General features: G+C 39.3%; 1 protein-coding gene across 2 annotated transcripts in view; it reads right to left on the bottom strand.

The window, feature by feature from the left end:
- Positions 1-758: 758 nt before the first annotated feature.
- Positions 759-27,825, bottom strand: part of LOC126477240 (frataxin homolog, mitochondrial) — a 36,850-nt gene continuing 9,783 nt past the window's right edge. For both annotated transcript variants that reach the window (XM_050103603.1, XM_050103602.1), the window contains exons 2-3: positions 3,043-3,163; positions 759-1,150 (exon numbers count right to left, since the gene is read on the bottom strand). In XM_050103603.1, the coding sequence (XP_049959560.1) occupies positions 902-1,150; positions 3,043-3,163 (370 nt within the window). In that variant the 3' untranslated portion in view covers positions 759-901. The remainder of the gene's footprint in view (positions 1,151-3,042; positions 3,164-27,825) is intronic.

Raw genomic sequence — 27,825 nt, 5'->3', positions numbered from 1 at the left:
AAGCCTTGTTTTTATGCAAGGTAGTCAAGAAACAAATTAGGGGAGTTCTGAGCCCCATTTTTTAATGTTTTTTATTTTTTAAACATATTTTGATTAAAATTTCACCTTGTGTGAAATGATGTTAGAATATTACTTCTCATTTTGTATTAAAACCTGATGTGACAGACAAAAACATTAGTTATTTCTAGGATCAGCATAAAAAATTGATTCAAGAACACCTACTTTCAACAAACCATCTGACAAAACGTTTTAAAATGCTGAATAGTGTAACAACAACAATAACAATAAACAAACAAAAATAATAATCAATATTTATACATCATTATTGGGACAGTATGATGTGGTCTTACTTTAAACTACTAACTGTGTAATGAGAACATATGAGAAATCAGGAAACTGAAGTGCAAGAATTGTGAAAATTCAAGAGGATTTTAAATTCATTACAGATTATACATTTGCTAGTTTAAACACATAGTGTAGTAGACAGATGTTCATTCTGTGTGTTTTCTGCAATTGTATGAGGTTCAAAATTCATATGTGTTTTAAATTTCATTCATACTTTGTTAAGAAAAGTCAAGACTTTTTAAAACTTGACAACTCTTTTCATGCATTGTGCAGTTAAGATGTGCATGTCAGTGCCTATATGAACATCACAGAGTAAAACAAATATATGTGCTTTAGCAAACAGGCACTGGTATTTTCAAACAAGCAGTACATTTCCAAGAACAAACTGATAAAGGTGCAAACACAACCACATCTATCTCTGCCAACATTTATTTTACAGGAACAAAACACATCAAAATCATATACAGACATTTTAATGTGCCATTAATCTGCAATACTGCCACACAAATAACTACAGTAATTTACTTACATACATACCTAAGTTATCTATGAAAGATCATTTAACATTTACATTAGGCAAACACTTTGAGAAATCTACAGTTTGTTTAACAATTTGTGATATTTCTGTATCAAGAAGTTTGTGCAATGGTACTCCATCATGTTTATATATCCACTGTCCACTGATGAAATCGTATCTCTTTGGTCCACTTATGGGTGAGGAAAGCCAAATCTGCTCGTTTGGTGTCTGCCTGTTTATTACATATGTACCATAAGGACTTCCAAAATTTACAGTGAGAACACCATCCTAAAAAGAAATAATCATGGTATCACAGAAAACTAAATACAAAATTAGATTTGCAATGCGAAAGACAATGAGACACCTAAAATTAATATTTTCATTTAAGGAGTCGATGTCAGTAAACTTATACATGTATCAGTTAAAGCTGTGATTTTTAAGTGAATTCTTGACAAGTATTTCATTATGAAGATTGGATGGAACAGTCAAACACAGTACCACTCTAATATAAAATCTTCATATGTGTCTTATCATACAATGGTTCAAATGGCTATAAGCGCTATGGGACTTAACATCTGAGCTCATCAGTCCCCTAGACTTAGAACTACTTAAACCTAACTAACCTAAGGACATCACACACAGCCATGCACGAGGCAGGATCCGAACCTGCGACTGCAGCAGCAGCGCGGTTCCGGACTGAAGCGCCTAGAACCGCAGCCACAGCGGCTGGTTCATACAATGAATAAGAACCATTTACCAATAAAAATGAAAAACGAAAGGAGAAGTAACATAAATGGCCATTACATCAGCCAGAAGTAATACTAGCCCTACAAATTTTTCCTCATTAGCCATTACTGTTTACATTTCAACAACATTTCCTACAATAATTTGTACCTTAATTATAGCTAGCTAACTACAATGTGAACCCTGAGCTAAAGGGGCACAAATACTGCTGCCTTGTTTACGTTGTTCTGGGAACTCGCATTAGAATCCTCTTGTTACGGAATCAGCAGTTTGATAAGGGCTGTAGAGAACGTGACAGAAAAGATTAATATTACTATTTCGGCACTGTTCTGTAAGGTTTCACATTCAACTTTACTGCAGAACGTAACCAAAATCAGCACCACAACCAGCAATATCTCCCATGTATAGCAAACAAATCTGAGATATATTGTAACTGTTAAAGCGACAATGTTCCCATTGCGCTGAGAAGTGTTAAACCTGCAGTTCAGTAGTCACTGGTAATAATTGCCATAAATGTGTGACAATTCTATAATGAATAAAAAGGTCAGTACCCAGATTCCAGGAGTGGGCAGATGGCCCCTCAACCCCATCCCTGCGGATACCTATAACCATACCCCCTCCCTCCCTCTCTCTCTCTCTCTCTCTTTCTTTCTTTCCCCCCCCCTCCTCCCCCCCTTTCTGCCTTAAAATACCTTCTTTCCTGTCCTGGCTATGCCAAACAGCTGCTCTAATCTTCCGAGTCTTTTAAATGTGCCTGTACACCCCTTATTAATCTTCAGATGAGTTGGTGCCTTTCTTTATTTTTTATTTGTTACACAGTTCGGAGGATGCCATTTGTATAGCAAGTGGTCATGTGTATCATGGTAGAGACATCACAGAACATCTCTATTGAAACATTCATTTAAACTAGTCCAGTTACAAACTGCAGACACTCTTAACATAATGCCCTTCAGATATAGCTCTAACTGCAGCCATCAAACTTACAGTATTCATTACACACTTTTCATGAGCACCCCATCTTTTTGGTATATGGAAAGCTTTATTCTCATATGATAGTACCAATTTGTATTGCTATCTATCACTGTAGTGTTATTACAAATAATACATCTTAATGACTCTCATAAATTTTCAGTCCCATTTAAGGACAAATGAAATTACACAAAGGACAAAAAGAAAGTGAGCACTATACATTTGCTCCACCTGCAACACAAAACTGTCATCATAATCAATTGATTATTATTATTTAGCTCTGATATGGAGCATAATGACTTAGTGCTTTAGTCTCAAGTAGTAGTCAAGATCACGATCAATTCTTGTTTGGTGCTGTTAGCTCATGGTTGTGTACCTTCCTGTGATGGTTTAAAATTGGTATGAAGGGAGCTTAATGTAAGAGTCAGAGCCACACAAACAAAGCACCTTACACTTGATGTACTTACACTGTATGTTACATCAGCAGACTTTAAATGGCCACAACCTTCAACAAGTTCTTCAAAATAGTCAGAAAAGGCTTCTAATGTTTCATCACATACATATTCAAATGTCCCCTTGTCAGAGAATCTGTGAAAATACAATAAAATAAAGTCACCTTACATGACAAATTATTTTCTCCATATGAAAGGTGAAGCCACCTCAAAAATTTTATTTTTCAACACTATCAACCACCTTGGCAGGAAAACAATACTGTAAGCAATAATGTTTGCTCACTCAGTTGGGCTTCTCAGTACTATTTAGCACCGTCACTTAGACCCTAGGATGAATGGTATCTGCCTCTTGTGAGAACAAGGGGACTTATTTGTCTCCCCTCAATCTCTGCCTGAATGACTTGCTCTTCCTTTTTAATCTTCCCCAAGCTATCCCTCTCTCTTCCTCAAGTAAGGGACTAATAGTCTCAAAAGCTAGGATAGTTTCATATTCCTTTAAATGTATCTAATCGCAGTACTACAATTCTTCCTGAAGGTAATTACTAGCCAGCCATTCCGTCACTTTATGACATAAGAGTTACATCACATACCTCTACAGAAAAGTAATGTATCATACTTCTTAAAGTGTCTGCTTAATTTTATCAGGATTCTTTTAATGAAAATATAAAACAATTAATAATATAGAGTTTAGGACAAAAGTTCAGGTTACCAATAATTTCCTTTTGATTTCAATGAGACGTGTGTCTTCATTTCAAATTGAGATTTAGTGCAAAGTTGTTCATGCAAATGCAGTCTGATGTACCGATTAAACATGTGCAATCCAAACATCAAACGAACATGGAAAAGTGACCATGTGGAATTAATATTAACTAGACTTGTGGTCAGGTGAATACAGGGTTATAAATACAAAACCAAACAGGGGTAATGCAGGAGTAGGTTTAATAATGAATAAAAAAAAAATAGGAGTGCGGGTAAGCTACTACAAACAGCATAGGGAACACATTATTGTGGACAAGATAGACACGAAGCCCACGCCCACCACAGTAGTACAAATTTATATGCCAACTAGCTCCGCAGATGACGAAGAGATTGATGAAATGTATGATAAGATAAAAGAAATTATTCAGATAGTGAAGGTAGATGAAAATTTAATAGTCACAGGTGACTGGAGTTCGGTAGTAGGAAAAGGAAGACAAGGAAACGTAGTAGGTGAATATGGAATGGGGGTACGAAACGAAAGAGAAAGCCGCTTGGTAGAATGTTGCACAGAACATAAATTAATCATAGCTAACACTTGGTTCAATAACCATGAAAGAAGGCTGTATACATGGAAGAGGCCTGGAGATACTGTATGGTTTCAGATAGATTATATAATGGTAAGACAGAGATTTAGGAACCAGGTTTTAAATTGTAAGACATTTCCAGGGAAAGTTGTGGACTCTGACCACAATCTGTTGGTTATGAACTGTAGATTAAAAATGAAGAAACAGCAAAAAGCTGGGAATTTAAGTAGATGGGACCTGGAGAAACTTAGAGAACCAGAGGTTGTAGAGAGTTTCAGGGAGAGCATTAGGGAACGACTTACAGGAGTGGGGGAAAGAAATACAGTAGATGAATGGGTAGCTTTGAGAGATGAAATAGTGAAGGCAGCGGAGGATCAAGTAGGTAAAAAGACGAGGGCTAGTAGAAGTCCTTGGGTAACAGAAGAAATACTGAATTTAATTGATGAAAGGAGAAAATATAAAAATGCAGTAAGTGAAGCAGGCAAAAAGGAATACAAACGTCTCAAAAATGAGATCGACAGGAAGTGCAAAATGGCTAAGCAGGGATAGCTAGAGGACAAATGTAACGATGTAGAGGCATATATCACTAGAGGTTAAACAGATACTGCCTACAAAAAAATTACAGAGACCTTTGGAGAAAAGAGAACCACTTGAATGAATATCAAGAGCTTAGATGGAAACCCAGTTCTAAGCAAAGAAGAGAAAGCAGAAAGGTGGAAGGAGTATACAGAGGATCTATACAAGGGCGATGTACTTGAGGAAGAGCATGTAGATGAAGATGAAATGGGAGATATGATACTGTGTGAAGAGTTTGAAAGAGCACTGAAAGCCCCAGGAGTAAACAAAATTCCATTAGAACTACTGATAGCCTTGGGAGAGCCAGCCCTGACAAATCTACCATCTGGTGAGCAAGATGTATGAGACAGGCGAAATACCCCTCAGACTTCAAGAAGAACATAATAACTCCAATCCTAAAGAAAGCAGGTGTTGACAGATGTGAAAATTACTGATCTATCAGTTTAATAAGTCACAGCTGCAAAATACTAACACAAATTCTTTACAGACGAATGGAAAAACTGGTACAAGCCGACCTCATGGAAGCTCAGTTTGGATTCCTTAGAAATGTTGGAACATGTGAGGCAATACTGACCCTACTAATTATTTTAGAAGATAAATTAAGGAAAGGCAAACCTACATTTCTAACATTTGTAGACTTAGAGAAAGCTTTTGACATTGTTGACTGGAATACTCTCTTTCAAATTCTGAAAGTGGCAGGGGTAAAATACAGGGAGCAAAAGATTATTTACATTTTGTACAGAAACCAGATGGCAATTATAAGAGTCGAGGGGCATGAAAGGGATGCAGTGGTTGGGGGGGGGGGGGGGGGGGGAGTGAGACAGGGTTGTAGCCTATCCCCAGTGTTATTCAATCTGTATATTGAGCAAGCATTGAAGGAAACAAAAGAAAAATTCAGAGTAGGAATTAAAATCCATGGAGTAGAAATAAAAACTTTGAGGTTCGCCAATGACATTGTAATTCTGGCACAGACAGCAAAGGACCTGGAAGAGCAGTTGAACAGAATGGACAGTGTCTTGAAAGGAGGATATAAGATGAATATCAACAAAAGCAAAACAAGGATAATGGAATGTAGTCAAATTGTGTCAGGTGATGCTGAGGGAATTAGATTAGGAAATGAGACACTTAAAGTAGTAAAGGAGTTTTTCTATTTGGGGAGCAAAATAACTGATGATGGTAGAAGTAGACAGGATATAAAATGTAGATTGGCAATGGCAAGGAAAACATTTCTGAAGAAGAGAAATTTGTTAACATCGAGTATAGACTTAAGTGTCAGCAATTCGTTTCTGTATGGAGTGTAGCCATGTATGGAAGTGAAACATGGACGATAAATAGTTTGGACAAGGAGAGAATAGAAGCTTCCAAAATGTGGTGCTACAGAAGAATGCTTAAGATTAGATGGGTAGATCACATAACTAATGAGGTACTGAATAGAACTGAGGAGAAGAGAAATTTGTGGCACGACTTGACTAGAAGAAGGGATTGGTTGGTAGGACATGTTCTGAGGCATCAAGGGATCACCAATTTAGCATTGGAGGGCAGCATGGAGGGGAACAATAGTAGAGGGAGACCAAGAGATGAATACACTAAGCAGATTCAGAAGGATGTAGGTTGCAGTAGGTACTGGAAGATGAAAAAGCTTGCACAGGATAGAGTAGCATGGAGAGCTGCATCAAACCAGTCTCAGGACTGAAGACAACAACAACAACAACAACAACAACAACAACAACAGACTGACCAACACAATGGGGCACCAAGGCAGGCAAAGAGCACAGGTGTTAAGTGTACTAACACAATGATCACCATGAGACTGTTGCTAGTAACATTGGTGCTTTACACAGTATCCCATGGGGCTGTCACTAGCCAGATTTTTCAATGCATTTACGAATAATATCACTGGATAGCATGCTTTGTTGTACAACCCCAGCTCACACCACAGTTTGTTGAAGTACACAATATAGATGTCACGTAGCACGCAGATGTTATCTCAAGCATGTGAGACGTTATAAGTCGAGTCTCGGTTGCAGTTACAGCTTCTTGCAATTTTTTACTCGTTACTAGCTTCATGCTGTAGACATTAATTAGTAATACCTTAATGTGGAATATAAAAACATGATATGATATATGTTACTGTTTTATAATTTATTTGCAAAATTTAGTTTGAGTTAAATTATTACTAATTATTACAAAATATCAATGTCACTATATTTTCTTGTTATAGTGGACTTCTTGTTTCTGTATTGTTATGAACAGTGAGTATTGCATTACTGAAGGCTTTAGATGAAATGGCTCGCACACATAAAGCAGAGAGACTTTATGACTATGTAAATTTATCAAAATGACAGTTTTGACTGATTATGGTATTAGTGGTGGTGACAGCAGTGGTGTGGGTATGATGACTGATTATAATCATGGTGGTAATGTAAGTAGTCTTGTGGTCCTAGCACATACATTAATCACCTCAGAAAAGGTTGTTTGAAATGAATTGTGTTAACTCGCTAGGAAAAAGGTAATCAGGAAAAATACAATCATAAATACTTACAGATAAGAATGATTGGAATGTACACCAAATTTTTAACATATTTCTGTTGAGGAGATTTTTGATATTAATGATTAATGTAACTGATGCAATGCAAATGCAGCACAGCTTTTAATTGTAAACTACTTAAGCCCAACTGCACAGATGAAGTATAGTTGTTTAGCTTTTTTTTATGTACACTGCACTGGTGCTGTATCCAAAAACAGATTACAAAAGCACAAATACCCAGTTCAACATTAACCTTTGCCTATAGTTTAAGTCAGAATTCTGATTCAGGTATTCCTTGTGTGTACTAAATGTGCAGACAATAAACCAGTTAAAAATGTAATAAAACTAGTAACATCAAAGAAACATTAGTTATTGTAGAGCAAATTTTGTGAAGAAGACACACAAGATAAATCCACTGCCACAGATGAAACCATGGTATCATTTAGAGGATGACCAAACAGAAGTCAAAAATACGAAGTTAAGATTTTAAAATTATGTAGTAACTTTAAACAACTATTCTGAAGTATTGGAGAATGAAGAAGATGAAAATATAGAGACAAATCAGAATTGGAAGGTAACTACTGATGCAACTAAAGAATTAAGGAAAAACAAGGATGGCTGGCTGAAGAATATGAGGAAGCTATACATGAGAGACAGCAGACCGAATTGCTATGGGTACACAGTAACAAAGCAATATGCAGGAATATGTAAAATCAAAGTTTGAAGAAATATGATGGCAAAACAGGGCATGTTAAGGACACAAACGTAAGATATGTAAGAATCATCATGGAGGAAACTCAGCAAGACTTTCATGGAAATAGATGTAAAGAGTTAAATAGGAAACTGAAGAGGTTTACAGAAGATCAAACCACCAACACCAAATCATAAAACTTTGCAATGGAAGGGGGCTAACAGGAGATCAAGAGATTGGGAGAAGATAGGTGGAATACTTCGTGGACCTACTAAATTTCAAGGTACCAACTGAATTACTCAAGTTTATTGACCCAGTAACAATGGACCCAGAAAATCCTCTACCCACCATTGAGGAGATAAGAAACCAGATAAGAAAACTTAAGAATAGCATGAGTCAAAGAGAGGATGGAATTCCAGCTGAACTTCTCAAAGCCGGGGACGAAGCCCTCTGCTCCAAAATCCACAAGCTGATTGAGTTAAGCTGAATAAAACAGGCAATACCAGAGGAATGGAAGGTAGCTGTGATAGGTCCCATACACAAAAAAAAAGATAAATCAATAGGTGACAGCTATAAGGGTGTGGAACTACTCAATATCTGCTATAAGATGATCAACTATCTACTACAATAAATCAAACCCCCAGCAACAGAAATAACTGGAGAGCACTGAGGAGGTTTACAAACAAGATGATCAATCACCAACCAGATATGTATCATACAACAGATCAGTGAAAAAGAAAAAAAAAAAATGGCCCATAATTATATTTCCTCTTTGTAGACTTTAAGATGGCTTATGATAGTATCCGCACACCGAGTGATTAAAACGATGACAGAATTTGGCATACCAAAGAAATTAGTGATACATTTAGTGATATGCCTATGTAACATAAAATCTAAAGCAAATCTAGTAATAAAATGACAAAATTTCCACATGGAGTGTTATCACAACTAGATGGATTATAAACTGATCTTTTCAATCTAGCACTCAAAAAGGTAATGCAGGAATTAACAAAGGGTGACTCCACGGGAAATCAACCAATGGTTTAGTACTTAACCTCTCAGATTATGATACTTTTTTGTACATTTGTAGTAGTAGTAGTAGTAGTAGTAGTTTGCATGGAAAATCCCGAATTAAAACTTTTTGGATCTTTCATTTTTGAGTGATTAATTTTTAAATGCCCAAAATTATGCAACTTTTGTTACAATTTTAAACCTTAAAATCACTATATATCAAAAACTATTTAAATTACAGATCTAAAATTTGTACCACTTTATCCAGTCTCTTATAAGATTTAAAAGTGTGTGGTAATTGGCAATATTCATAACAATGCCTAATTTTCCCATATTTTTTAATTTTGAGAATTTAAAAATCAGATTTGTCTCGGAAAAAAAGGTATGGCAGTCATACACTATTAATACATGTGCCAAGTTTCATGATGGTGTTCCAGTGGGAATATACTGACATATGTTTCACATCACTTTGCAATATTACACCTAGATATTTAAATGACCTGACTGTATCAAGTAGCACACCACTAATACAGTGTCAGACCATTGCAGGATTGTTTTTCCTACACATCTGCATTAACTTACATTTTCTACATTTAGAGCTAGCTTTCATTCATAACACCAATTAGAAATTTTGTCCAAGTCATCTTGTATCACCCTACAGTCATTTGACTTTGACACCTTCTCGTGTAACACAGCTTCATCAGTAAACAGATGCAGATTGTTGCTCAACCTGTTTGTCAGATCGTTTATGTATACAGAAAATGATGGCGGACCTATCACACTGCCCTGGGGCAACCTTAACAATACCCTGGTTTTTGACGAACACTCGCAGTCAAGCACAACATACTGGGTCCTATTACTAAGAAGTCTTTGAGCCACTCACATATCTGGGAATCTATCCTATATGCTCACATACCTCTGTTAACAGTCTGCAGTGGATCCCTGTGTCAAGCACTTTTCAGAAATCAAGGTGTACAGAATCAGCCTGTTGCTTTCATCCACAACTCGCAAAATATCATGTAAGCACAGGGCAAGCTGAGTTCCCACAAGCGATGCTTTCTAAAACCATGCTAATTTGTGGACGTAAAATATTCTGTCTCAAGGAAATTTATTATATTCAAACTGAGATTATGTTAAAGAGATCTGCAGCAAACCAATATTAAGGTTATTGGTCTGTAATTTTGTGGGTCAGATCTTTTACTCTTCTTTTATCAAGGAGTCATTTGTGCTCTTTTCCATTCGCTTGGGTCTTTGTGCTGCGCAAGAGATTCATGATAAATTCAAGCTTTAGATTACTCTTTGTAAAACCAAACTGGGATTCCACCCCATCCTGGCAACTTATTTGTTTTCAACTCTTTCAGTTGCTTCTCTATGTCAGTGGCGCCTATCACTATGTCCTCCATATGGGAGTTTGGGTGAGGATGAATACCATACACACAAGAAGAAACGAAAAGAAGTACTCAAGACCTTGGAATCACTGGTATTGAGGTTCGGGCTATCAATTAGTATCATAAGGACTGAGCACATGACCACTGAAACAGTGAATTGTAGCAGGTATAAACATGTGAAAGAATTCAAATATATTGGATTGATTTTTACTGAAGCAACATCAACTTAAGTAGAGATTAAGGGAAGGCTGCAGGGTGGGAAACAGATGGCATTACTTGCCAAACCCAGTATTAAAATGTAGAAACTCGTAACAACTAAGACTATACAGAACTTTAGTAATATCAGCAGTACTGTATGAGTGTCAGATCTGAAGCACATGATGCAAACAAGACCTTAACTGAATGCTTACATTTGAGAGAAAGGTCCTCAGGAAAATATATGGACCAGTCTGGGACCCAAATATTGGAGAATATAGATGGGGCCAGAATACAGGACTAGAAGAGCTGTACAAGGTGCCTAGCATGTAGAGAGTGATGAAAACCAAAAGACCTCAATGGGCAGGACATGTAGTTAGAATGGGAGAAATCAGATGACAAAATGACAACGGACTGGATTCCATCAGACAGCAGATCAGTGGGAAGACTTACGAGATGAATGTATGGGGTAAGATAATGCTGCAGCTGGGCGTCTTTGAGAACTGGAGACAAGCAGTGAAAGACAGAAGCAAATGGACAGCCCTAACTGTGACGTCGCGCAGTCCTCTAGACTTGATCACTTAAAATAAAGCAGCATAATTACTGTTGGTGGTTACCTGCATTTTGATAGCTACCATTCCTTCCATACCCCAAAATCCCTCCCACATCCTAGCCATATCGGCAGTGAAGAGAATCCCCTTGTTAAGTATGGTGATGGCCTCACAATGACCTTCACAGACAGGTAATACCCCCGTAACCTATTCCAGAGACAGATTTACTGTTCCATATCCTCTCACACCTCAAATCCTCCCACCATCCTCAAGAATCAACTACAAAGGAAACACGCCCCCCCCCCCCCCCCCCAAAAAAAAAATCACCCGATATCAACCTGGACTGGAACAACTGAACCACATTCTTCACAAGGGCTTTGATTATATCTCATACTGGCCTGAGATGAGGGTCATCCTACCAAATATCCTTACCACCTCTCCTAAAAAGATATTCCATCACCCAACCGACCTCCACAACATTCTAGTTCACCATCCTTGTGGCACTCACACTCCCACTCCCACCCCTTGCCACAGGGATTATGACTCAGTGGCACCAAGGTGCAAGACCTGCCAAGTCCACTGAAGTAGCAGCTCCTACCCCAGTCCTGACACATGCTTATCCCATCCCATCACAGGCCAGGCCACCTGTGAAAGCAGCCACAACATATACAAACTCTGCTGCAAGCATTGCCGACCATCACGATGTACGGCTACTGCCAAACTGTTGCCAAGAACACTGATGACCATCTAGTGGCACAACATACAGCTGAGCAAAATATCTCAATTTCAATGGCTGCTTCACAGCTCAAAGCACCTGGATGCTTCCCTCCAACACCAGTTTCTCTGTTCAATGCAGACGGGAGTTATGCTTACAACATATCATCTCCCATAATCATTCTGGCCTTGGTCTCAAGTAACCCACTGTCCCCACACCCTCCACCCAACAGTTTCTTCTTTCTCCAACCTGCCATCCCCTCCAAATTCACATTCCCAAACCTCCTTCAGTGTGGGCTGCTACCTACCAACAGCTACAACTGTCCCAACCCATATACCTGTCATCCCCCCCCCCCCCTCCCCTGCATTACTAGCTGGGAAACAGTTCGCCTCCATCCAGATTGCTAGCCACCCACCCCCAATTCCTCTCCCTGCCTTCCTCTTCCTCTGCCAACCCAACCCGTCACTACCTGGACCACAACCAGACCACCTGCTGCAAAATAACATTGGAACTGTCAATCTAGCCACCACCATGTAGGGGCATAAGCATGTATAATGTGTGTGTGTGTGTGTGTGTGTGTGTGTGTGTGTGTGTGTCTCCCCTATCTACAACTCAACGCTTCTGCTTTTAAGCGAGTGGCCTCCTTTAACTCTAAGGCGTGTACAGTCTACAACAATTTTGCTGCAACATTTGTGAGATAGCTTGTAGTTGCTTTTTGTGACATAGTGCAGTAGAGAGAATGGGGAATTGCCTGCTCACTCTTCAGTTTGCAGACCTACCAGTAGGATTTGGAGTATATACTGTACTCTAACATTATGAATCAGCTTGAAGAAAATGACTTATTGATACATAACCAACACGGATTCAGAAAATATCGTTCTTGTGCAACACAGCTAGCTCTTTATTCCCATGAAGTAATGAGTGCTGTCGACAAGGGATATCAGATCGATTCCATATTCCTAGATTTCCAGAAGGCTTTTTATACTGTTCCTCACAAGCGACTATCAATCAAATTGCGTGAATATGGAGTATCGTCTCAGTTGTGTGACTGGATTCATGATTTCCTCTCAGAGAGGTCACAGTTCGTAGTAAATGATGGTAAATCACCGAGTAGAACAGAAGTGATATCTGGTGTTTCACAAGGTAGTGTCATAGGCCCTCTGCTGTTCCTGATTTACATAAATGACCTAGGTGATAATCTGAGCAGCCCCCTTAGATTGTTTGCAGATGCTGCTGTAATTTACCATCTAGTAAAATCATCAGACGATCAATTCCAATTACAAAATGATCAAGAGAGTATTTCTGTATGGTGAGAAAAGTGGCAATTGGCACTAAACAAAGAAAAGAGCAAGGTCATCCATATGGGTACTAAAAGAAACCCGAAAAATTTTGGGTATACAATAAATTAAATTGGAAAGACCACAGAGATAATATTGTGGGGAAGTCAAAACAAAGGCTGTGCTTTGTTAGCAGAACACTTAGAAGATGTAACAAACCCACTAAGGAGACAGCCTACATTACACTTGTATGTCCTCTGCTGGAATATTGCTGTGTGGTGTTGGATCCTTACCAGGTAGGACTGACGGAGGACATCGAAAAAGTGCAAAGAACAGCAGTTTGTTTCGTGTTATCACGCAATAGGGGTGAGAGTGTCACTGATATGATACGCAAGTTGGGGTGCCAGTCACTGAAACAAAGGCAGTTTTCTTTATGCGGCAAGATCTATTTACGAAATTTCAATCACCAACTTACTCTTCCGAATGTGAAAATATTTTGTTGACACTCACCTACGTAGGGAGAAATGATCATAAGAAAATAAGAGAAATCAGAGCTCGAATGGAAAGATTTGGGTGTTCCTTTTTCCCCATGCACCATTCGAAAGTGGAATGGTACTACCAGGCACTTTAATTGCAGAGTAACCACGTAGATGTAGATGTAGACCTACGAAGGTGGGAACTGCATGACTACAATTCGGCTGCCTACCTTCCCTTATGCTTCTAACCTCCACCCCTGCCTTTCCAACCTGTTACAGCCCCAGATCACAATTTATGGTTCTAATGCTCTTTGATGTGGTACACACACATAATAGTTGTTTTTAACTCACTTCAATTAACAACAACCTCAATTTTATACCATTAAAACACTTTTAATAATCTGCGAGTTTTCCATCACGTACAATGCAGAAACTATTAGTCCTAGATGAAAAATGAACAAAACCTTTCTTGTAGGAAATTTAATGTATCTTAATTTTGTACTGGGAAAAATTTCCACTTGATGCAGTTTTCCAGATAGTCAAGAAAAACCTAAAAAGGTGACTTTCACATCCTCCGCTTCTCCCACTCCCACGCTCACATCCCACTGGTGAGGGTATTTAGTATGTAGTTCATGACACTCACCTACATCACTGTTCAAAAATTTGTGACCATACCAATTTCCCCTCCCCAGGTGACATTTTTTTGTTACTGGCTTACTGGGAAAAATCATGTAAATTGCAAATAACCAGAAACATAAAAATTTAACCTTGAAATTAATTTTTTATAACATGTCCAGTTCCATCACAGCTCAAAAGACTAGTCTGGAAACAGTCTGAAATGGAGTTACTTATTCCACTACTTTTAATAAACTTCAAGTTAGTATATTCATAAGCTTAAAATCTCTCATAAGGGAGAAAAATTCAAAATGTTTGCATCTTAAGTAATGACTGACATTTACTGCCTTTTTCTTTTTTCATGGCGCTGGTCTAGTACGGTTGAAGTGATAACATTCTACATAATATAAACAATATTAGTCTAACCAGATCATGGGAAAGGTGCTGTTGATGGAGTTAGTGACGAGAGTGAGTTTGGTTGGCTGGTTGGTTTGGGATATAAAGGGACCAAACTACGGGGTCATCAGTCCTGTTTTCCTGACGAAAGCAAGGCTCGACTTACTACACGTTCTACCAGCTTACAAATAACATTGGTGAGGCTGATGGACAGATAACTATCCACATCAGGCAGGTATTTGCAGGGTTTGAGCACTGGAATGATAGTGCTCTCTCGCCATTGCGATGGAAGATGACATCGCACCTGATCCAGTTTAAGATGACGAGGAGCTGTCGCTTGTAGTCGGATGAGAGATGTTTGATCATCTGACTGTGGATCTGATCTGGCCCAGGAGCTGTGTTGGGGCAGTGTGCAAGGATGCTGAGGAGATTCCACTCTGTAAATGGAGCATTACAGAGTTCACTGTGACGTTCGGTGAACGAGAGGGATTTCCTTTCCTGCCGTTTGGGAGTGCAAAATGCTGGGGGATAATTCTCCAATGCGGAGGCTCGAGTATACTGCTCAGCAAAGTGCTCGGCAACTGCAGTTGCGTCGGTAGATAACACACCATTGATAAACGCCAGTGACACCTGTTGGTGTCTGGTAACCAAAAACATGTCTGATCTTTGTCCAGACTTGAGAAGGTGACATATGGCACCCAATGGTCGAGACGTACTTCTACTAACATTCCTGTTTCTGTCTGTTTACAAGCTGGCAAACGCGGGCACGGAACCGTTTAAAAGTTATTAGGTGCTCTACGGAAGGGTTCCACTTATGTCACTGTAGAGCTTGCCGACGCTCTTTAATGGCCTCAGTAATTTCCGGCGACCACCAAGTTACTGACTTTCGCCAGGGGCATCCTAAAGAACAAGGGATCGTATTTTCAGCCACAGAAATGATCATTCTAGTAACCTGATCAACCAACACATTGATGGTACCATGTGGGAGAGATTCAATGGTGACAGCAGAGGTGAAAGCTTCCCAGTCAGCCTTGTTTAAAGCTCATCTTAGTAGACGTCCGGAGGAATGGCGCTGGGTGAGTGACAGGGAGATAGGAAAGTGGTCACTACCATAAAAGTCATTGTGGGCTCTCCAGTGGAAAGATGGGAGAAGTCCTAGGCTGCAGAGGCATAAATCAATGGCTGAGTGAACCACACTGAAATGCGTGGGGGCCCCAGTATTTAAGATGCAGAGGTCGAGTTGGGACAGGAAAGTTTCGACATCCCTACCTTGGCCAGTAAGCATAGTGCCACCCCACAAGGGGGTTATGCGCATTAAAATCTCCAAAAAGTAGGAAAGGTTTAGGGAATTGATAAATCAGTGCAGCCAATGTGTTCAGGAGTACTGCACCATCTGGAGAAAGATATAAGTTGCAGACAATTATTTCCTGTGTCATCCTTATCCTGACAGCCCGGGCTTCAAGAGGGGTTTTATGGGGCACAGGTTTACTGCATACTCAGTTCAGCACTTCGACACGAATTGCACCTGACACTATTATAGTCGCTACGGTTCTTGTAATATCCCCTATAGCCGTGCAGGGCAGGCGTTCACATTGCTGGTAACCAGGTTTCTTGGAGGACAATGCAGAAAGCAGGTGTAAAGCTTAACAGTTGCCTTAGCTCAGCCAGGAGGAGGAAAAAGCCGCATCAATTCCACTGGAGGATGACGTTATCATGTGGCTGGGAAGGCCTGAAGCACCCAAGGAGGCAGAGTACGCCTCAGGGTCACCTACTGCTACAGATGAGTATTTGTACCCATTCCTATTGTAGATGAGGCATCAGTGAGATCCAGTTCCTCAGGGGACACTGAGATCTCCACCTCATCTGCAGGTGCAGGATTGGTAGGAGGTGGTGCTGCTGGGGCCACCGTAGGGTCCTTTTTCTTAGCAGACTTTTTTGTTTGCTTGGCCTTTCACTTCTCTTTAGGGACTTGTTGGGAGGACTTCTCCCAAGTAGCTTCAGCATGAAGGAAGACTGTGAAGCTCTTCGTCCAGCAGCTTTTGGCTCCTTTAGCCACGAGCGAGTGTCTACTGGGGCATTAGCGGAGACCTTGGGAGAGAGGGTCCAAGGGATCGCTTCCGCACAAGAAGAGCTGGGGGAGGCTGTTGCTTCTCCGGCTGGGGAGGGGGCGGGTGTCCATGTACCCTGAGCAACGGAAGGTGATTTCCCCCCACCACCATGAGGGCAGATGTATTGTGGAGGCCTGGAGGGCCCACTGTTCAAGGCACAGAGTGTGGTATAACTGGTACTTGTGACGGCAATGGTAATGTAGCTGCATCATACATGGATGTCAACCGAATGGGGTGTAATCTTTCAAATTTACGTTTAGCCTCTATGTAAGTCAACCAGTCCAGGGTCTAGTACTCCATGATTTTCCGCTCCTTTTGGAGTACTGTGCAGTCTGGCAAGCAGGGGGAGTGCTGTTCTCCACAGTTGACACAGATGGGAGGAGGAGCACATGGAGTATCTGGATGCAATGACTTCCGCAGTCTCGACATATGGTGCTGGAATTGCAGCAGAAAGACGTGCCCATATTTCCAGCACTTAAAGCACCGCATAGGGGGAGGGACTTATAGTTTAAAATCACAGCGGTAAACCATTATCTTGACCTTTCAGGCAATGAATCACCCTCAAAGGCCAAGATGAAGGCACCAGTAGCAACCCTGTTGTCTTTGGGTCCCCTGTGAATGCGCTGGATGAAATAAACATCCTGCCGTTCTAGATTGGAGCGGAGCTGGTCTCAGACTGCAAGAGAAGGTTGCGATGGAAAATAATCCCCTGGACCACGTTGTGACTTTTTGAGGAGTGACGGAAACAGAATTATCACCCAGCCGGTCACAAGCGAGTAATGCCCAGGATTGGGCTGGGTATGCTGTCTGAATCACGACTGCACTACTTCTCCTCTTTGACAGTGCTGTCACTTCCCCAAACTTATCCTCAAGATGTTCAACAAAAAATTGAGGCTTTATAGGTAGAAATGTGTCCCCATCCATTCTGATACAGACCAAATGCTGAGGCGAATATAGCTCTCTTATTTCTGTAGTCCTATGTTCCTCCCGTGGTGTAGTGAGGGAGGGAAATGATTTAGGGTCATATGTCAGCATTGTATTCTATCTTGCCCTTCTTAGAGACTGTTGGCGCCGTACAGTCACCAGCAAGAGATAACTTAGTCCGCTTCATTGCGAGTTATCCATCCTGATGCCACCCACTCCAATCAGGGGCTCTCTTCCCATGGGCGCCACGCAGCCACAGCAAAGGACACCTGGCATGATGGCCATTGCCAGGAGTCCTGATGCCCCGGGAAGACAGTCATCTACTCCTTGGCATGTGTGGGGAGTTAACAGCTCAGCAGTGCGATCCCTGTGTTGTCAGGGGACTATCACCAAATGGGTACATGACAGCCCCACCACAATGGACTGGCTATTGTGCTGGATATTGCGCGCGCATAGAAATCCAATATTGTCATGTGGACATTGTGCTGGATATTGCGCGCAGAGAAATCCAATATTGTCATGTGGGCATTGTGCTGGATATTGCACGCAGAGAAATCCAATATTGTCATGTGGACGAAAGAGGACAGGAGACAACGGAAGCAAATGACATACCCCAGAAAGTGTCCTCGCCCAAATAGTTGAATTGCAGGTGAGGATGCAAAGCCACGATAAGAGGTTCAGGAGATCGAATCTAAGGGCACTATGGATAACTCATGCACCACGTAAGGCGTCCTTCCCCATATGGCCCGCACTTTTGCAGAATTTGGAAAGTGGCAGGTCAAACCATAAAATGGGACCTGAACTTACAGGGCCAAAAAGTAAGAGACTCCATTTAGTCACATCTTATGACAGGCAGGGATACCCCGGGTCTATTCTAACCCTCGGACCCGCAGGGGGTGGGGAAACTTTGAAACAATGATTCCTGAGCACATTAATAATGAAGTCAGTCACCAAATGTATGACAAAAAGATACACTTGTGAGTTCTTTTGGTCTTAAATTTACAAAAATAAAAATCTATTAAGCATGTCATGCAGCATGTACGAACTGCATACTTTCATCATGAAGATGTGACCTCTAGAAAGCATAGTGCATACAAAGAATTTCCATTCAAAGCTGATAATATTGCATGGGTGCTAAGGTCTGATAGTCTTCGAATTCTTGATGTATTTGATACTGATTATTGACAAAGGTTTTCATTCCCTGGCCTGGCTGTCAGTATTTCATAAACTGGAATAATTTCCATAATACTTACAATTTGTATACTTGTTTATGTTAGAAACCAATATTTTCTACATAAAATATGTTTAAATTTCTGTTTTATACTAGTCTCACTCCATCACAACAAAAGGTCCATCTGTCACGTGAAGGGATAATATAACTGATGATAATTAAAATAACAGGTGATAATTAAAAAAGTAATGCAGATTGGACCCGTGGCATCACCCACTTAAAGTTTCAAAATTAAGTTTGGTGTAATTCCATAGAATTTTTATACTGTGATGCCACAGATGGATCATATATCCTGTTGGTTTCATGTTCCATGGAACATTTGTACAATTAATCATAAAGGTGTGGAACAAGTAGTTTTAGACTCAGGTTCATATATAAATGTGGCTACATGCTAATCATTTACTTTTTCTTCTTTTTTAGTACTGTTGTGGGTTAACAATTCCTACCCACCATCTTTTACATATCATGCACAAAATTAGATTTTCTTCTACAGGTACAAGTAACTGTCAAGAAGAAATTTTTTGTTTGTTTCCAACCTTAAATTTGCTGTCTTTCAGATGTTTTATGCCATTGGGTTAGGGATCAAAAATTTTGGTGGCAGCATTGTGCACCCCTTTTTGTGCTAAAGACAAACTTAATGTGGAGTAATGAATGTCATATTTTCTTCTGGTCCTGTAATTATGTACATCATCGTGCCTTTTGAACTACAGTGAATTATTTACAACAAACTTCAGGAGGGAATATATACACTGTGAGGTGGTAGGATGCCCAACTCCTTAAATAGATGCCTACAAGATGATTGTAGGTGAGCACCACCTAGTAGTCTTACACTACATTTTTGAGCAATGAAAACACTCTTGCTTAAAGAGTTGTTGCCCTAGAACATTATTCCATATGGCATTATTGAATGAAAATATGCAAACTTACTGATTTGTTTCTCACCAATATTTGCAATTACGCAAAGAGCAAATGTAGCTGAAATAAGTTGTTTGACAAGTTCCAAAATGTGTTTAAAATCTCATCAATACAAACGCCTAATAATTTTGATGTTTCCACCATAGTTATTGTTTTCTCGTATGTGTTACACAATTATTGTTCGTGTAATACTTCTATTAGTGCAGAATTGAATATGTTGTGTTTTTTGAAATTGAGAGTGAGACCATTCACAGAAAACCACTCAACAATACCTTTTAAGAACATTATTTACCATTTCTTCTGTCGTCTGGATTGATTACAATACTGGTGTCACCTGCAAAAAGAACTAATTCTGCTTGTTGCATGGTAGAAAATCAATTACGTATATGAGAAGCAACAGCAGATTTAAGACTGGGCCATGTGGAATGCCATAGACATCTCTCTCCAGTGATTTCTCACCATTCAGAAGAATCCCCCTTCCTTACATTGACTGAATTATTAAGTATCACTTACTGCATTATTTTTAGTTATATATGACATCATTCACTGGTTGACTATACCACTAATTCCACAAAACCTCAGATCGTCCAATTGGAGCTATTTTGTTATTTAGCACTTCTAAAGTTTGGTGAGTGAACAGTTAAATAGCATTCTCAGAAGAGCAACTCTTCTGAAAGCAAACTGCAATTTAGCCTACTGTGGATGTTGCTGTTGCTCATGTCGCACATTATTGTAGAATATATGACCACCTCAAATGATAGTGATGTTATCCTGGTATGTGAATGTTTGCTCTGTCTCTCTTTGTACTAGATTCCCAATAGCCCTAAGTCTGATGTCAGAATTATTGATTTCTGACATAATGTGTATGTTTCTTTGTTTTTTAATAACTTTTCTTAGTAATGTTGAGTTATTTTTGTGGTATAGAACTACTGCGGAATCTTTATATTATTCTTACCCGCACATACAGTTCCCTTTTTTCTTATGGCTGTTCCATGTCCTTTCCAGCAGGTTTATGAGAAATGCTATTTTCAAATAATGATATGAATTTATTGTGGATTAAATTAAATTTTATGTCAGTATTTGATTTATTATGAACTTCATGTCAGGTCGTCTCCTGTAAACTACTCTCAAAAATGTTTATCTTGGATAACTAATTATCCTAACTGATTTCCACTGAGGCATACTATATTGTAATGCACACACTCATTTACTGTAACTGTGCACCATGATCAGAGAAGACATCTGTTACTGAGTACACAGTTATTTTCTTGCTTTCAGCTTCATCAAAGGAAACACTAACAACTACAGTCCTCCGCTCTTTGCTCACTAATGTTGGAAGATTAATGATGGAGATCAAATTTTAAGTTCCAAATAAGGTTTCCAGATCATTAATACTGTCACAATGCTTTACAAAATCTACACTGAAATAATCACAGACTATTAACTGTTTGCTGCTGCCTGACAGTTATCCCAGTGGGTATCCATATACAGATTCAATTAAAAACTACCTTTTTTTTTTCAGTAGTAATTCACAAGCGCACACCTCTATGTGCTGATCACTACAAAATTTACTTGTCTCAATGTTTCTGAATTTGTGTATTGTTTAATGTATGTAACACCTCCTTTTCCCTTGTTACTTATACATGAGTAAGATGCCAAGGTGTTTTCTCTTACATTTAACTTTTCTAACTCTGTGGTTATGTAGCGTTCAGATAAGCACAGGATGTCTTATCTTTTTAGAGATCTCTAAATTTTCCAAACATACATGATACTCTTCTACTTTGTTACTCAACCTAACACTCTGATGAAATAAGCTAACCTTACTTTTCCTCGCATCCTTAAGCATTCTGCAGGGCTCTTCTCTTGTTTGTTGTTTTAATTCTTTCACAACGGTTCACCGATTCCTTACTCTAACCTAAAAAGGTACCCTCCTGTCACAATTAACCACATTAACACCAAAAACAAGTACTATCATAATGATTAGAACCGACTTAATTTTACAAGGTCTCACAACAGATTGTGAGATGTCAGTGTTGGCCTGTGAGTAAGAACCATCCTAGAGTCAACATGGAATGATTTAAGAAAACCTTTGAACACTGTAATTAGACACTCTGACTTGTCTCCAACTGCACATTTCTTTCCTGCCCTTCAACTGCTTTTTGGGTCATTCCATGTCAATTCCACCAATTTGAGAAAATGTTCCAGCTGATAGTCTCAGATTTGGCTGAAATTTAGCACACCAATGCTACCAAGTGTGGAACACTGATGTACAAAATTTTAAGTTCCCCTGCCAATTAGTTCCAGAATTATGGCTTGTGAAAGAAGGTGGCGTAACCCGGAAATTGCAACCCGCATCTGGCAATCTATCTTCAGACCCAACTGCAGGTCTTAATAACTTTGGAACTATTCCGCACAGTTCAGTGAATTTTTTATAACCCCGTAACATCCACTTAGAGAACACACTTCATGAATCAAAACACCAACAACATATTTCTGAGGGAAAATAAAAAATTCCAAAATATGAATAAGAAATGTAATAAGTTAAAAGGTACATATTGTAGGTGACCTCTATGCCAAATATAATTCACTCAAAAAGGGTATAATTTTTTTTGTGGTAAGCTTAATGTGGCCTAAACACACACAGAAATCATCTTGCCCATATCAGTCACACAAACAAAGTTACATGCACAAGAAAATACAAAAATTTGAAAAATTACCTGAAAACATGGATTTTCTAAGCGTGGTAGCACAAAAGGGACAAGTGATATACAAGCCAAATTTCAAACATTGCATAAATAGATCATAACATAATATGTGGCAAAATTTCAACTTGTTATTGCAAGGCATTTGTGTACAATAAAAGTTGACAGAGATGTATTTGGTTACATTTCTTTTAACACGATTTAGCAGGTAATATTGATGATGCAGACAGCTTGTTTCAGATAAAGCTGCAGCAATTGTTGTGAACCATTAGGCAACAGACAGTTAAACAATGGTAGTTTTCAGGGACAGAATGAGTCATTGTTAGGCAGGAACAACAAAGTAAACAAGCAACAATTACAGGTTACTCATGTTTTTAAGATTCTAGTTCAGACTGGTCAGTACTGTTGTGGAAAGTCAGTATGGAGGCAGAAGAGTGTACTAGTGGTGCTTTTGTTCAAACAAGTTGCAGTATTGGTAGAGCACAAGCATCTGAATGTCATAAAACAACATATGGAACAAAATGTGGCATTCGCTTTGTAATGTATGATCTGGATGAATCTGACCAAAATTTGTTGCTATGGAGATCTGGGATACACCCTGTGGGCACAAGAAGTACAGTTCCAGGGAACTTTAGTGTTTGTTATCATCATATGAAAGATTTTCTGGATAAGTATTCTTTCCTACAAAGAAGTTGTTTTGATCCATTTCGGATTCATAAGAAGACAGTGAAGTGTAGCCTCAGAGAAATTGATATAAAATCAGTAGTGAAAGTGAATCAGTGCTTGGGACTTAACATGAAACCAGGACAAAAGTTATGTTCCAGGTGTGTTACACTGCTAAAAAATGAAGAATATTCTGATAATTTACATGACAGTGATGAAGAATATCAGCCACCTACAACCACAGCGGATGAGCAATTAAAGACTTCAGTGACTGCTCTTGGTTTGTCTTCCATGAAGACACACAAAGTTGGGAAAAGAGACAGGCCCAACTATGGTGGAAGAAAACTACAAGAAGCTCAAATGGAATTAAAACACAAAATAGCTGACACACTAATGGTGGAAGAGGAAGAACTATCTGCTCCAAAGGAACATAAATCATGTCAGATATGCTCTGAGTTGAACAAAATTGTGCATGATTGGAAAGAAAAATGTGCCATATCCACACACCAGAAAAAAGTAGCTATTCTTACTCTTGCACCTTCCAGTTGGTCTATTGACTACACTGCAAAGGAATTCAATGTTTCTACATATATGGTAAAGCAAGCTAGGAAAATAAAAGCAACCCAAGGAGTGCTTCCACAACTTCAGCAGGCTCAGGGTAAGCAATTGAGTTCAGAAATAAAGGTGCTAGTGTCGGAGTTTTATGAAAATAATGACTAGAGCCGAATAATGCCTGGAAAAAAAGACTATGTAACAGTGAAAACGGGAAATGTACGTGTACAGATGCAAAAAAGACTGCTGCTATGCAACATATCAGAACTATATGTAGAATTCAAGGAAAAGTATCCCAATACCAAAGTAGGTTTATCATCTTTATTCAATCTTCAGCCAAAATGGGTTGTACCTGTAAGTGCAAAGGGCACACACAATGTGTGTATGTGAGACCCATCAAAATGCTAAGCTGATGTTTGCTGCTGTAAAGGATTCTGGTCTGGATTACAAAGGTGCAATGAAGCTGCTAGTGTGTGGCATCAGTTCCTACCAGTGCATGATACACAGGTATGAAAAAGTGTCCTGGTAAGGCAAATCTTGCAGAACACATGAACAACAAACTGTATGGTGAACTCCTTACGGATGACGATGAACTTGTTTCTTATAACCAATGGACACACATCGATTGCACAAGTCTTGCAACAAAGCAAAGTACAGTGGAAGATTTTGTTGAAATGTGTTGTCAAAAAAACGGACAAACTGACCACACACAGCTTCACAGCAACAGCATAATCAGCTTATCTCCAGTTTTGTAAGGATAATTTGAAACAAGATGAAATTATAGTAAGACTAGACTTTTCTGAAAGTTATGCATTTATAGTTCAAGATGCCATCCAAGGATATCATTGGGACAACAGTCAAGCAACTCTCCAGCCATTTGCGATTTACTATAGAGGCGAAACACGTGATGTGTCTGTCATGAACCTGTGCGTTTTTAGTGACTGACTGATTCATGATGCCATTGCAGTTCATGCCCAAATTCGCACTGTCATGGCATATGTGAGAAACAAGCTGCCTCACACACATTTTGCGAAATACTTCAGTGATGAGGCAGCTAGTCAGTACAAAAAGTATAAAAATCGCAAAAATTTATGCATGCATTACCATGATTTTCAGATTCACGCAGAATCAAATTTTTTCGCAACAAGTCATGGTAAAAATGTATGTGATGGTATTGGTGCTACCATTAAGTGCATGGCATCACGAGCTAGTCTGCAGCACCCTACAGGAGGTCACATTCTAACACCTCTTCAATTATTTACCTGGGTACAGAAAAATATCTCTAGCATACAATCATTCTATGTTTCGAAAGATGAGGTGAAACCAGTCGAAGAGTTGCTAAAAAGCAGACCAGAACACGTTAAAATTGTTGCAGGCACAAGGAGCCACCACCACTTCTCTCCAGCGGACTCTGACAATGTGCAGATGAGCAGACTGTTCGGTTATAACTATAGGTTCATGCACAACATGTGTCTTCACAGTGTGTGTGACACAGGATTCAGAAGCAAAAGCAGCAACATACAACCAGGTTGCTATGTTATTGCTGTTCATGATGACAAATGGTACTTAGGATGTGCTGCAGAGTGCTGTGAAGCAGAAGGTGATGTATTTGTGAACTTCATGGCACCAGCAGGACCAGCAAGATCATTTCATTGGCAATGTTTGGCAGACAGGTGTTGGATTCCTTTTGAACATATTCTTATAACAGTTCCAGCTCCTACCACAGTGTCAGGAAGACAGTACAATTTGCCACTCAATGTACAGAGTACAGTAGCTAAAGTGTGGGAGAACTTCTGTTCGAAGCACAATCGTCTTGTTTTTAGCAGTTATGGTGCAGTAAACATTAATGATAAGTTATGTTAATCTGTCTATATGTTGTTGCTTAGTGATTAAACAGTTGTGGGAGAGGATAAGAAGGGGCAGAACAGTTTACAATATGTTTTTACAAAATTGTGTTGTGGAACAATGGCCACATCACCAAATACATCTCTCAACTTCCATTGTACACAAATGTCTTGCAATAACACGTTGAAACTTTGAGATACATATCATTATGGTCTACTTATGCAATGTGTGAAATTTGGCTCGGATACCACTTGTCCCTTTTGTGCTATCACACTTCAAAAATCCATGTTTTTCAGGTAATTTTTCAAATTTTTGTATTTTCTTGTGCATGTAACTCAGTTTTTGTGACTGATATGGGCATGATGAGTTCTGTGTTTGTTTAGGCCACATTACGCTTACCACAAAAAAATTTATATCCTTTTTGAGTGAATTATATTTGGCATAGAGGGCACCTTCAATATGTACCTTTTAACGTATTACATTTATAAATCACATTTTGGAATTTTTTATTTTCCCTCAGAAGTATGTTGTTGGTGTTTTGATTCACGGAGTGTGTTTTCTAAGTGGATGTTACTGGGTTGTAAAAATTTCACTGGACTGTGTGGAATAATTCCAAAGTTATTAAGACTTGAAGTTGGGTCTGAAGATAGATTGCCAGATGCGGGTTGCAATTTCCGAGTCATGCCACCTTCTTTCACAAGTCATAATTCTGGAACTAAATGGCAGGGGAAATTAATACTTTGTACACGAGTGTTCCACACATGGTAGAATTAGTGTACTGAATTTCAGTCAAATCTGAGACTATGAGCTGGAGCCCTGGTTGAACTGACATGGAATGACCCTTTTGCAAGTTAAAATTTTTTAAACACAATTAAATAGACCCAGAGTATTCCAACAAGAAACAGCTGTCAACAAACTGAAGATCGGTTTGAATAATGGTAGTTTTACTAATCACAGTTCTATTACAGGTGGTATGCTGTTGCTTTCCTTTGTCCTTTGAAATGACTTACCCAGTCAGTTATGGGAACCTGCACTTTAATGTGCACTTCACCATTTTGCACATTAACAAACATTGCCAGAGGTGAAATAAGTGAAAGTAATACATAAAAATACTATGACTGACCAGGAGTGAAACCCACAATGTTTGGATCCCCTAGTCCTGCACTTTACCACTGAGCCATATTTTCATTTATAAAGAGTACTTGCTACTTCCATTTATTTAATTGAAATCACATTCTCATAACACAGTTAAGTAATTCTGCACAGAAAATAAAGAGCTTGCAAGGAGAACAGACATCAAGAGACAACAGGAAACCCATTTTTTATCAAACAGTCTTAAACTTGTGCTTGCGAAACGTCAGAAAAACCGTCAAACAGATGTCAGGTGGAAAATCTGAGACAGAAGCCAACAGGCAGTTTGTCAAAAAGTGGTCACAAAAGCCTTACCAATGCCTCTACTGGGAGGAGATTTGCGTACTGTACTGACATCTTGAGCATGGCAGCTGGATGAAGGGGCCACACCACAGTTCTTTAATTGTACATGCCTAATCACCACCACGCAAAAACCATAATATCTACAACAAAACGGAACAAGCTTTCCTTCTGAGTGAATTCATACAACACGGAGATACTTGGTAAGAACAGATGAGGAACTGCTCGACATTTTCTATCAACTACGTTGCTGCATGCATCAAGACGACTGGGACAAGATCGACAGCATCACTCATAGGAGCATGCAGAATGAACTTGACTGCTGCACTGAGTGACAAAAGAAATAGCTTGCAAGATGCGGAAAGCAGATTGAAAAGGCCCTTAACGAAATGTTATGTACAGTAGTCAACCTCACTGAATGACAACTGACCAAAGAGGAACAGCCTGTCCTTCAACACTGAGAAAAACCACCACCTTGCAACCTGAAGAAAGACAAGTTACAACCTATCAAGAGGCTTAATGTTGACAAGAGCACATTGGTACTGCCTGCCAATAAGGGAAATGCAACTATCATAATGAAAGAAGAAGATTATGAGCAGAAGATATAGGAGCTATTTGCTCCAGCAACATACCGAAAACTAGGTGCAAATACAATGCAGTAGATCACACGAAATACAAATCAGATAATCAAGGCATCTTCTCTCTCAGCGGACATTCAGAGGAACC

The sequence above is a fragment of the Schistocerca serialis genome, chromosome 1 (assembly GCF_023864345.2).
Source record: "Schistocerca serialis cubense isolate TAMUIC-IGC-003099 chromosome 1, iqSchSeri2.2, whole genome shotgun sequence".
Taxonomy (NCBI): Eukaryota; Metazoa; Arthropoda; class Insecta; order Orthoptera; family Acrididae; genus Schistocerca; species Schistocerca serialis.
This window is presented reverse-complemented; position numbering and strand designations above follow the sequence as displayed.